The sequence below is a fragment of the Myripristis murdjan genome, chromosome 21 (assembly GCF_902150065.1).
Source record: "Myripristis murdjan chromosome 21, fMyrMur1.1, whole genome shotgun sequence".
NCBI classification, from domain to species: Eukaryota; Metazoa; Chordata; class Actinopteri; order Holocentriformes; family Holocentridae; genus Myripristis; species Myripristis murdjan.
The window spans coordinates 24,261,511-24,275,272 of record NC_044000.1 but is presented as its reverse complement, the minus strand read 5'-3'; the positions used below and the strand labels follow the sequence as shown (position 1 = coordinate 24,275,272).

Below are 13,762 nucleotides of genomic sequence, written 5' to 3'. Positions count from 1 at the left end.
TTTGTTTCCTGAATTGTGTAGTTATAGGAAGAATTACATTAATCCTTTATCAGTTCCTTAAAGTCTAGTTTGGGGAGTAAATAATACATTTTAGAGAAGCAAAGGGACTTCTTTCACACAGTGCAGCCAGTAAACCTGTATTTTCCCATACTACTGAAACCTATAAAGCAGAGGAACTACATAAAATGAAATTAGTGTTTATATTACTTAAGTAGGCTTTGGCTGACCTGTAAATTATTTTACTGGAGGGTGTTGTTTTCCCTTTCCAAGTTGTGTCCTATTTAATGAGAAAAACATGAAGTTGTCTACGTACAAAAATTGACTTCTGTGGAGCTGGTTCCCACACGAGAGGGAGTAAACACTCAAGGTTTAATGAAAACACCTTGGCCAGCTTTCATTCTCTTAGTAGCGCTGTTATCGTATTTACATTGATTTAAGCCACATTTTGACCGTATTCAGCATAGTAATTAATTTATATTAATTTGATTACTTTTCATATTTATGTGTTCATATGTTCACCTGTATATGTATGTATTTGTCTTTTCAGGAATTAGGTATGTATATATATGCATGCAAAGCTTTTTTAAACTGTCTATTGAAAGCAGTGGACATTAGCACAGTATAGACAAAGACCTCATAATACATGGGTCATTATATAAATTGTATACCCTTAAATTGCAATACTGTACAGAATGGCCTAAAAATGTATAGAGTTGTCTAATCTAACCTAATTTACTCAAAACAGAGTTTAGAATATAATTCACTGCTTAATCCCTGGATACACTAATAAGATATATAACATAATATATGATAAATCAGATGACAAACTTAAAGCACTACAAGAGCAAATTCACAATACCTGTGACTATGTACGTACATGCATCCATACGTCCATTCACACACAACCTCACATTTGGCCTCCATGGCAAATTTCAGCCTGATAGGTAGAAGGTTGCATTTGCCATGGGGTGAGTACAGCAAGCAGCAAGTCCAATGATGCCCCCTGCGAGGCTCTATGACATTCAACTTTATTTGGGATCCAGGTCTCTTACCTCCCCCCATCAAGCAAAATGTTGGCTAATTGACTTCCCTGAATATTAATGTTGATTATTATACTGTGTTATATCATTAAAAAAAAACATGACACACTTATATTAACCCCATTTGGATTTACGAGATTCACAATCTTAATTTTGCATTTTTTTTATTTATTTATTTATTTTTTTATGAAAGCAGAATTAGGACAATGCACTCAAGACAGTGCACTGAAATATAGATGTTATATGAAAATTAACTGCATAAATGAGACATATCAATACAAGGGTCTGGAGAATTGATACAGATTTGCGAAAAATAATTTCACAATATTTAGCTGTATCGATGCACAGCTGAAGTGGATGGTATATTTGACGGGTGTGGCCTCTTACAGGTGAAGTACAAGGAGAAGTACGAGAAGGAGAAGGGCAAGGCCATGATGGACTTTGAGACACCCACATACGTGACTGCTAAGGAGGCTCAGCACATGCAGAGCCAGGTAAATACTCACTTTGTCACCTGTGCTTTTGCACATGGCTGCCACTGCATTAACCTTTTGCATCGTAGGCCTCTCTCTGAATCTCCAAAGACTCCTGGATGCCTGCATCTGTTCTTCTCTCTTGTATCTTGTTATATTTGGGAATGCCTCAGCCTGATGGATCTCCAGCTATCATTTTATATCAGACTTCTCTCTATGAAGTTAGGAAAAATCCTGTTTTTACATTGCCTTCAATACCAGTTTACAATACCAGGACTTTCAATACTGATACTAACAATACTTTCTACGCCATTTACAGTAAGATTATATTTAATAAACTTGAATTTAATAGTTTCATTTTCTTGACTTTTTAAAACACTAGGTGGATACTCCCTCCATCACCGTACTCTTTGCCTAATTCTGTCCAGAAAAACAATTATACAATCCTCACACTGGGAAGAAGGCATTGTAAAATGAGGTGTAACCATGACATTGTTGTCTGTATTGTTTGCTGATGCTATATGCTGTAAGTACAGAGGGACTAGTCCCCTTCCTCTGATGAAGGTAAAGTATAATTGCCACCATTTGTTAAAGACGTTCAGGGCTACATTTTTATAGAAACACTTTTAACAACAAAATGACTTCACACACACACACACACACACACACACACACACACACACACACACACACACACACACATTTAGACAGTGCAGTTACAGAGTTACAGTTACAGTGGTTATCACTGTGAGGAGAGAGGATAAGGTAACTGCATTGTGAATGAGGACTGGTTGCATGTGGTTATCTGAGCTGTGTCTGTCCCCTGTCTTATCTTTGCGGCCAATAGAAAGACTATAAGAAGGACTTTGAGGAGTACATGAGGGGCAAGAACCTCTCTGGCTTGGAGGTCACCCCTGCCATGATACATGTCAGACACGCCACCAAAATAGCCAGTGAGGTAACTAAAGGACAAATCCCCACCCCGTACCACCACCCCCACAGCCTCCTCCCTCTCACCCCCATGCTTTATAATCATACTAAGACCACACCACAACCACTGCCCCTCTTTACGTCCACTCCCTTTTGTTTAATCCCACGAGTGTTTTCCCTCAGTCTTCAGTCCACCCAGTTTAGTTTTAGTCAGTTTGCATGGCTCATGACCATAATACACTGTTAATGACACACAAGCCTCACCCACCTCCCCCCTCCATTGCGTGACCAGAATAGAATAGTTTTCTGTATCGTGCGTCTGTCTGTATATCTGTATCCATTCACACCTTGGACCTTCCAGTTCACATCCAACCTCTCCATCCAGTAGGTCATTGCAAACACATTTGTGTTCAAAACCATCTTGCATGCGGGTGTTGTTGGTCTCCGTTTTGCTGTGTGGTAAATAACTCTGTCTCTGCTATCTCGTGTCAAATTGGCCTGAACATAATATGAACGAGGTAGCAAAGTTTTCCTGAGTAAATGAACATGCTGTCGTGAATTGTTCTGTTTTTATCTCTGCTATATCTGATAAAATATGGTTCATCTTGACTTTTATCAGGATTCTTGCCAAAGTCACCAATGTCTGCACTGTATCGATAAAAATTTGATTGCCTCATCCTCGCTGTTTAGAGCAACCATAATGGTTTTATTTTTTGTCCGTTTTTGAACATTTTAAATATCTCTCATGGCTCGAATGAGCTTTTTTGGACGTTTGGTGACTTTGAGCTGACTTTTGACTCCTGTCTGTATGCCTTGGCCTGGCCTGCCTGTGTGCCCGTCTCTGCAGTCTGTCTGTTCTTCCTCCCTGTAGAAAGAGTACAGGAAGGATCTAGAGGAGGGGGTGAAGGGTAAAGGGCTAACTGTACTGGAGGAAACTCCGGAGCTTTTGAGAGCAAGGAATGCCACTCAGATCCTGAGTGAGGTATGACTGATTGCAGTGGGATGGAAGTGGCTTCGCCGTCTCATCGAAGTAGCTTCCCATCATCCTGCTCTTAATGCATCATGTGCTGACTCCCTCTCACTAAACATCATCATTATACTAATAAGTCAGCCGATGAGTTTGATATTTCCTCATGCTTAATTACAACACTAATGTTCCATACAGTAGCTGTTCTTTTAACTGTATTTGGTCACTGATCTTTTTCAGAAGTGTAAAATTTCTAAGCTGAAAGTATTCTGACCATTTTCAGCCGTGACTCTACTTTCCTCTTACTTTCCCTCATATTAATTGATTCTAATTACAGAGTTGTGAATGCCTTTTCACTAGATTTACTTACATCTTGCTCTCGTGGGTGAGCAGCTCTCCAGTTTTGTCTTATGTTACCGATGGGATGCTCCAGCAGTCAACTCGAAAGCACCTAATACGTGTATTTTTCAACCTATAGATGCTTACTCTGTAATGAGACATAATTGAGGGTGAGGGTGAAGCCATTTTACCTGAAGAAAAAAGAGCTGACATCATTCAGCATAAGGCTCCCTTGTGGAGGAGAAAGTGTCAAGTGAAATTAATGTTTCAGCTGGCTAGGTCTTTTTCAGAGCATGAGAATGCAGATGTGTCTATGAAACATCTGTTTTGTTCAGAATCAATTGGTATGATAGAAAAAGATGGGAATAAAGGGTTTGTGTTAAAAATGGTGGGTTTATTCTTTAACATACCACACAGTTAATAGCTAATCTTGTTGTGTCTCTCATTTTTAAGTGGAACCTCACACACTCTGCTGCCCAGTAACTGTTTTTTCATGTGTTTAGTCATCCTTAATTCCTGCTAATCTTGTCCATTCACCATTCCCTTAGGAGTTTTGGTTTTGCAGCCCTGTAGAAATCCTTTCAGTAATCTACCAGTCATTTTTGGCTTTATTAACACCGTTACTTTCCTGTAACATTTTACAACCATTTACAGAGAGAGTACAAGAAGGCACTGGAGCAGGAGATCAAGGGCAAGGGAATGTTGGCTTTGGCTACAGACACCCCAGACTTCATGAGGGCCAGGAACGCCACTGACATCCTCAGTCAGGTCTGTCCGCAGTTTTAAAAATGCACATGTAATCTAGAGCAGTTAGTTTCTGAAAGATTTCTTATGTACACAGTAATCCCAGAATTTTTTGCTGACTGACGGTTTTCGACTCCACAGACCAAGTACAAGCAGACTGCTGAGATGGACAGGGCCAGCTACACCACTGTCATCGACACTCCGGACATCATCCACGCCCAGCAGATGAGGAACATCGTCAGCCAGGTAGATTAGTGAACTGAAAGTCTCTCCACACCTCATTACAGACACTCACGCCAAAACATCCCCTTTCCCCCGCCTGTATCATTTTCAAAACAATGTCAGGGCAGACATCAAATCTCCACTCTGAATTAAATACCGGATAACTGACACTTTCCTGTGTTTTATTTATGCTTTTGTCCAACAGAAAAAGTACAAGGAGGAGGCTGAGAAGACCATGTCTCACTACGTGCCAGTCCTGGACACCCCCGAGATGCAGAGAGTCCGTGAGAACCAGAAGAACTTCAGCACTGTAAGTAGTCGATGAAAAATGGCCGGTCATTGCTGGTCAGTACTACACCAACTTGTCTTTTTTCAGGACTGAGGCATTAGGGTGCTTTGTAGGAGCCAGAAGTTTTTTTTTTTTTTTTTTTTTTTTTTGGTTCACAGGGTCAAAGGTTTCGTCCCATGCCAGTGCCTGATAGCTCTGTGTTTGTCATGTCTGCTGTTCAAAGTATTATCTTCAATACTTTCTTACTTACTCCGATACTTTTGTACTGTTTTTTTTTTTTTAATGTCTTTCATGTGGTGTCGCCCAAACTAATTGAAGCTAGCTGTAACTTCACTGTTCGATTTCAATTTGTACTCATTGGAGGCAAATTTGAGGCAATGTAGTATGTATTATGATGAAACTGAAAATAGATTATTTTAGTGTAATTCCAAAAAGAGACCAAAGTTTTTTTTGTGTGTGTGTGTGTGTGTGTGTGTGTGTGTGTGTGTTTTTTTTTAGGGTTGAACAAGTATTTTTTTCTGGTGACTTTTTGTTTTCTGCTCCTCTTTTTTTGACTTCTCTGTCTGTTGAACATTTTAACTGCACTTGTGCTTTTCTCCTCTGTAGCTTCAGTACCAGACAGACCTTAAAAACATAAAGGGCAAAGTGTCTGCTGTAAAGGACACCCCTGAAATGCTTCGTGTTAAAGAGAATACAAAGAATTTCAGCTCGGTATCTACTCTATAATCAGTATCTTTTTTTCTGTAACATTTTTCTTAACCGTTTTCTAATAACACTATTTTTGACTTTTTTTTTTTGGTTGATTTTTTTTTCTGTTGTCTTTATTTACTTTCTTTTCTCGCCTTCTCCAAATTAAAGTTAACCAGCCCTGATATGCAGCCCTTTTTTTTTTTTTTTTTTTTTGTCTTTGGACCAAACAGATATTTTCTTGATGTGGTAGATATTAACCTACATAGACAGCATTTTAATTCACGCAACTAAACCCGGCCAATTTTTTCTTCTAGCATAACATTTTAACTTCTTTATTATTTATTAGTGCAGAGCTTGGGTGCTGTTAAGTATTTTGTTCACTGTACCACAATGCTGTGTATGTATGTTGCGTAATGTCCAGAGAACAATGACAAAAAAAAAAAAGTTATTTTATATGTTCATTTTATATGTATGTCTGTCTCAGTGTTTTATTGAGGTGTGTCTGATTTAGCTAACGAGGTGCAACACAGCCAACAGAATCACCACAATCTGTATGTAAACTTATTATTTCAGGGAAGCTAAATCAGCACATTTCAAGTACTGTACAGGCCGATGTTGCGTACCTGATTATCCAAGAGGTAAACTCAGGCTAACCATTGGTCGCTGCTTTCATTCCTCATCCAATGTAAAGATTCAGTACAAAGAGGACTTGGGAGGAGGAACAGCCATACCCAAGACCCCAGAGATGGAGAGGGTTAAACTCACCCAGCAGCACATTAGCACGGTACTCTGTAGAGTCAACCTGCCTTCTTTTGTCTCCTCCTCCTCCTCTCATCTTCAGTCAGTCTTCCCTCCACACATTCCTATCCAGCCATAAAACCAGCCCTGACCTTGACATGTAATCCCTCTTCAAATCACAACCATTTTGATCCCATCATTTTAAAGGATTTCCCCTTTTTCTCCTTTTAACTAATATCAGGAGTTTCAGTTTGCTCAGTAATTCATAGCAGCTAAGCCCTCAGTTAATTAACTAAATTAAGTGTCATCTATTTTCATAACGGCGAGTGGATGTAAAGCACCCAACTACCACTGAAAATCATCCTTGTTGACAGTTGCTTCAGTGTTCATGCAGTTGTTTTCGTGATCATGCATAGTCCATACGTTCTTTTTGTCCCTGTCTTAATCTGTACTTGTGTAACTTATTGAACGGGCAGATAAAGTACAAGGACGCTCTGGGTCAAGGCACAGCCATACCAGATCTCCCTGAGGTGAAGCGGGTCCAACAAACCCAGAAGAATATCAGTTCGGTAGTGGCACAGTATCACGAGTGACCCTGTAACTCCCCGTCATCCACCTACACCTAAAGCCGATCCCCAAAACGCCTCTACTCTCTGACCTGTCATACGCGCCCTCAGTCATTACTGACCTGTAGCCATAATGCAAAAGATATTCAAAGGTGTTTTTGTTGCAGTGTTTTTGTCCTCCATCATTAACTAAGAACTGCAATCATTCCTCTTCACCAGCCCTGGTTGATTTTTTTTGGTTTTAATGTTTTCATGTGTTTTTTTCCCCATCTGTGACTTGTCTGGTACAAGTTTTAAGATTTTATTTTCTCCCTTGATTGATTCTTTTTTTTTTTTTTTTTTCCTTTTTTTCCGCTTTTCAGCATTTCCTTCCCTTTGAAATGAAAAATAATCACAGTGTGTCCTCTGTAAATTTATGCAGCATGGTGCTGTGGTCAATCTGCTGTTTTCTGGGTCTAAGTTATGTTTCAAGTTGAGGTTCATTTTTCAGCCATTATTTCTAAAACATTTGGAAGACACTAATTTTAGTTTTAGATAATGGTAAGATTAAATTCAAATGTTTATTTTAATTTCACATTTTCTCTTGCTGTGGTGGTCATTTTCCCGTTGTGGTGGCACACCACTGCAACGTGAATACAGAGGAAACACTGGATCGTCATTTGGGTGTTTTATCGCTTCCTTTGACTGTTTTTGTGCTGTCTCGTTCAAAGCTTCAGTACAAAGGGGAACTGGGACAAGGCACTGCTGTGTCAGACACTCCAGAGATTGACAGAGTTAAACGCAATCAACGCAACATTAGCACGGTACACATCAGAGTGACCATGTATCCTTGCAGTCATTCCATCCTTCAACTCCATTGTCACCCTCCACAAAGTCATGCCACCCCTGCAAAGTCTTTTGAAGTTCAAATGGCCTCTGTCATTGTAACTGTATCTCCATCGCATCAAATCCATCATGTGGTCATAGTACTAATGCCGTGATGAAGTAAATCCCACTGTTCCTCTAACATAACCATAGTTATATGGTTATATGCCACAAGTAAATCCATTTTGTCTAAATTACCTCTTCATTTCAAGGGCTTGGTTGAGAAAAACAAAACGCTGTATGTTCCATGTCAGTCGTAACTTGAGTCCGATGCCGTGTGTGTGTGTGTACTCTCTTCCTCAGCTGTCTCTTACTGATGTCTGTTCTTTGTCTTCCCTCCATTTCTCTACATTGTTCCCAAACCATCCACTGGGTAGATAAAGTACAGGGACTCTCTTGGTCAAGGCACAGCCATACCGGACCTGCCTGAGGTGAAGCGGGTCCGACAAACCCAGAGGAACATCAGCTCGGTAGTGGAACAGAACCAAACCAATGCGTGTTTCTAACTGTAGAGAGTGGCTAGCGCCCCTCAACAGCACCTGATCTGCTAAGCCCTTCATCACTTCACGCCCCCATCATCTCTCACTCATCTCATCTGCCCTCATCAAAGGCACAGACTGCAGTTTCCTGAGTTCCAGCCCTGCCATCATACCCCGTCTGACCCTCATCCATCCACAACTCCATCCATGCTCTCTCTTTTTTCTTTCTCTTTTACTCTTTCAATCATCTCTCAACTTAATACCATCTACTCTTCAAGCCAAGTCAAACCCGCCTTTTTGGCCTGTGATGCTCCCCAAAGTTCACCCCTGTATTTCTTAACCCACAGCCCAGCTTTCCTCCCATAAAGCTGCTGTGTGCCGCTCAGTTAATTCTCACTTCACAGTGTTCACCTCTACCTTCAGAATGACAAGCTATATCTCCTGCTGACGTGTGAAGAGTGTGTATGTTCAAGTTTGTTTTTTTACAACAGAGGTCCTGGCTGTTCTACAGGTTTTACCAGGATGACTCACTCTATAGGACCAATTTCTAAGACACTAATTAAACTTATTCCAACAATGAAAACAACAAGTAGCCCTTTTCGACTGTAGGATCTTAACGAGTTGTGCCGCTCCATGAAACCTGTGTAACAGGTTCCAGATTTGTTTCCATTGCTACAACACTGTTGCTGGAACCTAATTTCGGCCCTCCTCTGGAGGTGATACTAAAATCTGAGCATCACAGAAACTAGCAGTGCTGCGATCTTGATTAGTCAAGTGCAGACATGACAACAGTTTGGTAAACATGAGATATCATTAGAGGTCTTCAGTACAACACAGTCAGCATCAAACAACAAATGGATTATGGATATTTGAGGAAAAGAAAGTATTTGTCAGGAGCTTGACTCTGCTTTTAGAAATTATTAAATCTGTTTACGATGTTCTTCATACCCTTTATGGTTGGTTCTTCATCCAGTTGAAATGGAAACAAAAGCTTCACATCTTCTGAAAAGTCTAAAAAGGGTCACTATTGGTAGTCGAAAAGGGCTAAAATATTACTTCAGGTGGAAGCAGATCCCAGCCTGGGGCTAAAAGGCAATGATGTTTTCTGGGAAATTTCCTGAGAAGACTGCATTGCCGGCATTCAGGTCAATCCAAGTCTGTGAAAGGAGTCCTATAGGTGTGAGATTTGTGTTTTATTCAGGATGTCTGACTGCCCCCCTGGGGTGCTGTGCTTCTGTCCTGTAGGTGTTGTATAAGGACAGTTCAGCCAAGGGAACTCCCGTGGTGTTTACTCCAGAGATGGAGCGAGTCAAAAGGAACCAAGAACACATTAGCTCGGTACCTTCAGAACCAACCAAGAACATGTTCTACTTTAGAAGTAGAGCCCCACGTTAACCCTTTCCTAACTCAGTTGTTCTCTGGCTGTAGTTAATCATATTAACTATTACAATCTTTTAAATGTGTTTAAAGCCACCAGCTGTGGTGTGTTTGTGTACTTTATCACTGCTAACCTCTTGTTTTGTCAAGACTACTCCACCTCATCTTGTTCCCCTGCCCTCGTCCCACTGTGGATTGGAACACAATCATTTTCCACATAATATTTTACCGTTTTAATTTTACCCTCTGCTAATTCATTCGTCTGAGATCCAAATAATACCCAGCCCCTTCTGTCAGCAGCCCTGTGTGTTGTTCTGCCACTGTTCAGTCTCTCTGTTACGTCCTTTTTGTGCTGTGGATGCTAACGGTTACTGTGTGCCAGGAGGCTGAAAGGTTTCAGATGCTCACCGTATGTCCCTGCTGCTCTGCCGTCCCGTCCCCTCTGTCCACCAGGTGCTGTACTCTGACAGTTTCCGCAAGCAGGTGCAGGGCAAGGCCGCCTTCGTTCTGGATACACCTGAGATGAGGCGCGTCAGAGAGACCCAGCGCATCATCTCTGGAGTGAGCTCCTGTTTTTTGTTATTTTTATATTGTGATTATACACCTTTAGTTTTGTTTGTAGTTTAGACACTTTATTATATTCACCACCAAGGGAAATACAACATGTAAGAGTACTATAAGAGTACTATAATACTTCCTAAAATGTCTTGTGATTCTACATTAAAAGGGAATGTCACCCAATCAGCGAGAAAACCCTTGAATATATCACTGATAAATAGACCTCATTTAGCTGAATACTACCTTTTTCATTAGTTTATATTCCATTTTTGCTTTTTGTTTGAACAAAGACTGAATTATCGGTCTTGGGCACAGCAGCAGCACATGTACTGTGCATCAAATCTCAAAATGGGTGTCATTCCCCTTAAAGTCCTATGTTTCAATGTCCAGACTGGTCCTCTAATGTAAAGACTGTGGTTGTACTCACATGTGCTGCTTTCACCAGGTGAGATATCACCAGGACTTTGAGAAGAGCAAGGGAAGCTTCACCCCGACCATCAGCGACCCTGTGACCGAGCGCGTGAAGAAGAACACCCAGGAGTTCAGCGACATCTCCTACCGCGGCATCCAGAGACGCGTGGTGGAGATGGAGAGGCGACGGGCCATCGAGCACGATCAGGAGACCATCACCGGTACGGTTACAAACACACAGTCACACACAAATACCGTATATCCATCCACGTGTAGCCAAACAATCTAATGACAAACTCTGTGCCTTCAGATCTGCGTGTGTGGCGCACCAACCCCGGCTCCGTGTTTGACTACGACCCCGCTGAGGACAACATCCAGTCCAGGAGTCTGCACATGATGTCTGGTGAGCTGAAATACCACAACAAACCCAAAAGCATCAGCTCATAGGCTTCATGAAACATCCTTAAGTATACTAGCTTTGGTTTGGTTTAACTGACATTAGTTCAGTTTAGTTGCACAGGGATAAAAAACAGAAGGGACAAAAATACAACAATGAAATGCAACAACAGAAACTGAAAGAGGAGCTGCTGCCTGACCTTCGTCCTCATCCTCCTCACAGTGCAAGCACAGCGTCGCAGTAAGGAGCACTCCCGCTCCACCAGCGCCATGAGCGGTCTGGCTGATGAGAAGTCCGAGATGTCCCAGGACGTTGACCACCACATGTCCCTCTACAGCAACGGCTTCGGGGCCCCGTCTCTGGGTAATCATCATCATCATCATCATCATATATTTATCATTAAAGCTGATTGACATGCCAAACACTACAAATTATGTATTAACTGCGGTGGGTATATCAGCATATCACACAGACTTTCCCCCTTGGAATGAAAAAAAAAAATCCTGAATTGATGCTACCTTCACTGTTGGTCTGTTCATTTCTTCCTGTCTGCAGGCTACCAGCATGCTAAGACTGTGGAGCTGCAGCAGAGGTCATCATCAGTGGCCACCCAGCAGACCACCGTCTCCTCCGTCCCCTCACACCCCTCTACCACTGGAGTTAGTACCACACACACACACACACACACACACACACACACACACACACACACACACACACACACATCACTACACGAGCCCTGGAATCACAGCCAATGCACAGAACTGAAATTTGCGTATACTGTCTCAAACTAGAAATGGTTTGTCAAAATCAGTTACTGAGTTACTGTTATGCAAGCTGCCTCATGGGCTGTTTGACGTGATAGATTTGTCAGACTCCTTCAAGGTAGATTATGATTTCCAGAATACTGTACGTGGTCTCTACAGCCAGATTTAAGAGTTCTACCAGACCCCACCCTCTGATCTCTAACCTGTCCTTTCTCCTCAGAAAACTGTCCGTGCCATGTATGACTACGGTGCAGCCGACAGTGATGAGGTTTCCTTTAAGGATGGTGATGTCATCGTTAACGTGCAGTCCATCGACGAGGGATGGATGTACGGCACCGTGCAGCGTACCGGCAAGACCGGTATGCTGCCTGCCAACTACGTTGAGGCGATTTAAAGACAAAGCCCGCCCATCATCCGTCAGGAGTGGGCGAGACACATCCACAGGGCAAGCTGATTGGCCCTCGTCCTGCGGCCGGATCTTTGGCTCAGTGCAATATCTAGTTTCAGATTCTTGTAGCTGTTATTGTATTTAAATAGTGCATAGTGGTTCTGTCACCCCTCATATAGGCTAGCTGTTGCCCCGTTCCCTGTGGATGTGACATAAGCACCTGACAGACGTGAGATACATATAAATATTTCTGAATATACATACCAAACCTATTATGAATGCTAGACTCTATTATATAGACTGTTGAAGTTGTTCTAAGACCTGTCTTGGAAGATCAGTATCACAAAGTTGTCAGCCCATTATGTTGTAAATTGCAAAAAACAAACACCCTATGTAATATTTATGTGAAACATATTTATAGAGAAAATTTCATAAAAAAGATGGGCTCATGCAGTTCAATCTATGTAATGCAAATGTTAAAGTTGTGGAGAGAAAAGGTTGTCACTGACGACAACAGCACTGAAATTATATTAAAAAAAAAAAAAAAAAAACGAAACCTGAAGGAGGTACCTATAATCTGCCTCCTCCATGATCAAACCAGTCTTGAAGAGTTTTATGAGACAAGCCGCGATCTTCCCTCCTTTACTGAAGACTGGTCACTAGTAGAATGTGTGTTTTGTTTCTTCCGATTAGCTAGGTCTGGGGGAAGGGGAAGTCCTACACCTTTAATCAGTAGCTAATAAAGCACATCAAGCTCCTGCAATCGTCTATGCCTTGTATTCTTTCTGTTTTTACTCTGGGTGTGTATCTTACTCATGTCTGACATCACTGTAGCACCTTGCATCGTGCCCTGGTATTTTCAATGTAGCCACTGAATAGATCTTTAACATCAACAGCATTTACAGAATAATCATCATGAGAGGTCTGTTTGCACCTAAATGTGGGCATCACTGGGCCGCTACGTGGTGCATGGTAAAAAAAAAAAAAAAAAAAAAAAAAAAACACACAGTGACCGTGTATGTGCAAGGAATACATGTGCAAAACAATAAAGGGGAAAATAAAACTCACCTAAACATGGTGACGTTGATGGTAGTAAAGACAGTCATCTGCATAAATGCTATCTGAGGTGAAAAATCTGGTCAAAACTTTATTTTTGGAGCTGATATATTTCAGAGTAAAACAACACAAAACATCTGATCAAAGATATTGGCCAGTATTTTTGTTTTTATACAGAAAATGCAGATTGGTAAGGAATTCTGAAATTTAGTGCTTTCTATTGTAATATGTACTGTTGTTTTTGCATATCTGCCAACATTTAAGACAACAGATATTTGTGATGTGCCAGTATCGGTTGTGCATTTTAAATCACCATCAGGATTCATACATAAACCATGCTCAGACAGCTGAAGCGAGACAAAATGGTTTGTATCACACTGGTTTAAATGTGATAAATCTGTTCCTTTGTGGTCACAAAGCTAAAACAGGAGGTAGTTTTCTTAGCTCCTGCTGTAACTGAAACACAG

General features: G+C 41.3%; 1 protein-coding gene across 1 annotated transcript in view; it reads left to right on the top strand.

Annotated features, from left to right (window-relative positions):
• Positions 1 to 13,007, top strand: part of neb (nebulin) — a 63,144-nt gene extending 50,137 nt beyond the window's left edge. The window contains exons 123-140 of the mRNA XM_030080362.1: positions 1,430 to 1,534; positions 2,361 to 2,471; positions 3,315 to 3,425; positions 4,404 to 4,517; positions 4,635 to 4,739; positions 4,921 to 5,025; positions 5,611 to 5,715; positions 6,386 to 6,478; positions 6,909 to 7,001; positions 7,709 to 7,801; positions 8,240 to 8,332; positions 9,587 to 9,679; positions 10,172 to 10,279; positions 10,722 to 10,908; positions 10,998 to 11,090; positions 11,307 to 11,447; positions 11,640 to 11,743; positions 12,072 to 13,007. Of these exons, the coding sequence (XP_029936222.1) occupies positions 1,430 to 1,534; positions 2,361 to 2,471; positions 3,315 to 3,425; positions 4,404 to 4,517; positions 4,635 to 4,739; positions 4,921 to 5,025; positions 5,611 to 5,715; positions 6,386 to 6,478; positions 6,909 to 7,001; positions 7,709 to 7,801; positions 8,240 to 8,332; positions 9,587 to 9,679; positions 10,172 to 10,279; positions 10,722 to 10,908; positions 10,998 to 11,090; positions 11,307 to 11,447; positions 11,640 to 11,743; positions 12,072 to 12,245 (2,028 nt within the window). The 3' untranslated portion in view covers positions 12,246 to 13,007. The remainder of the gene's footprint in view (positions 1 to 1,429; positions 1,535 to 2,360; positions 2,472 to 3,314; positions 3,426 to 4,403; positions 4,518 to 4,634; positions 4,740 to 4,920; positions 5,026 to 5,610; positions 5,716 to 6,385; positions 6,479 to 6,908; positions 7,002 to 7,708; positions 7,802 to 8,239; positions 8,333 to 9,586; positions 9,680 to 10,171; positions 10,280 to 10,721; positions 10,909 to 10,997; positions 11,091 to 11,306; positions 11,448 to 11,639; positions 11,744 to 12,071) is intronic.
• The last annotated feature ends 755 nt before the right edge of the window (positions 13,008 to 13,762 follow it).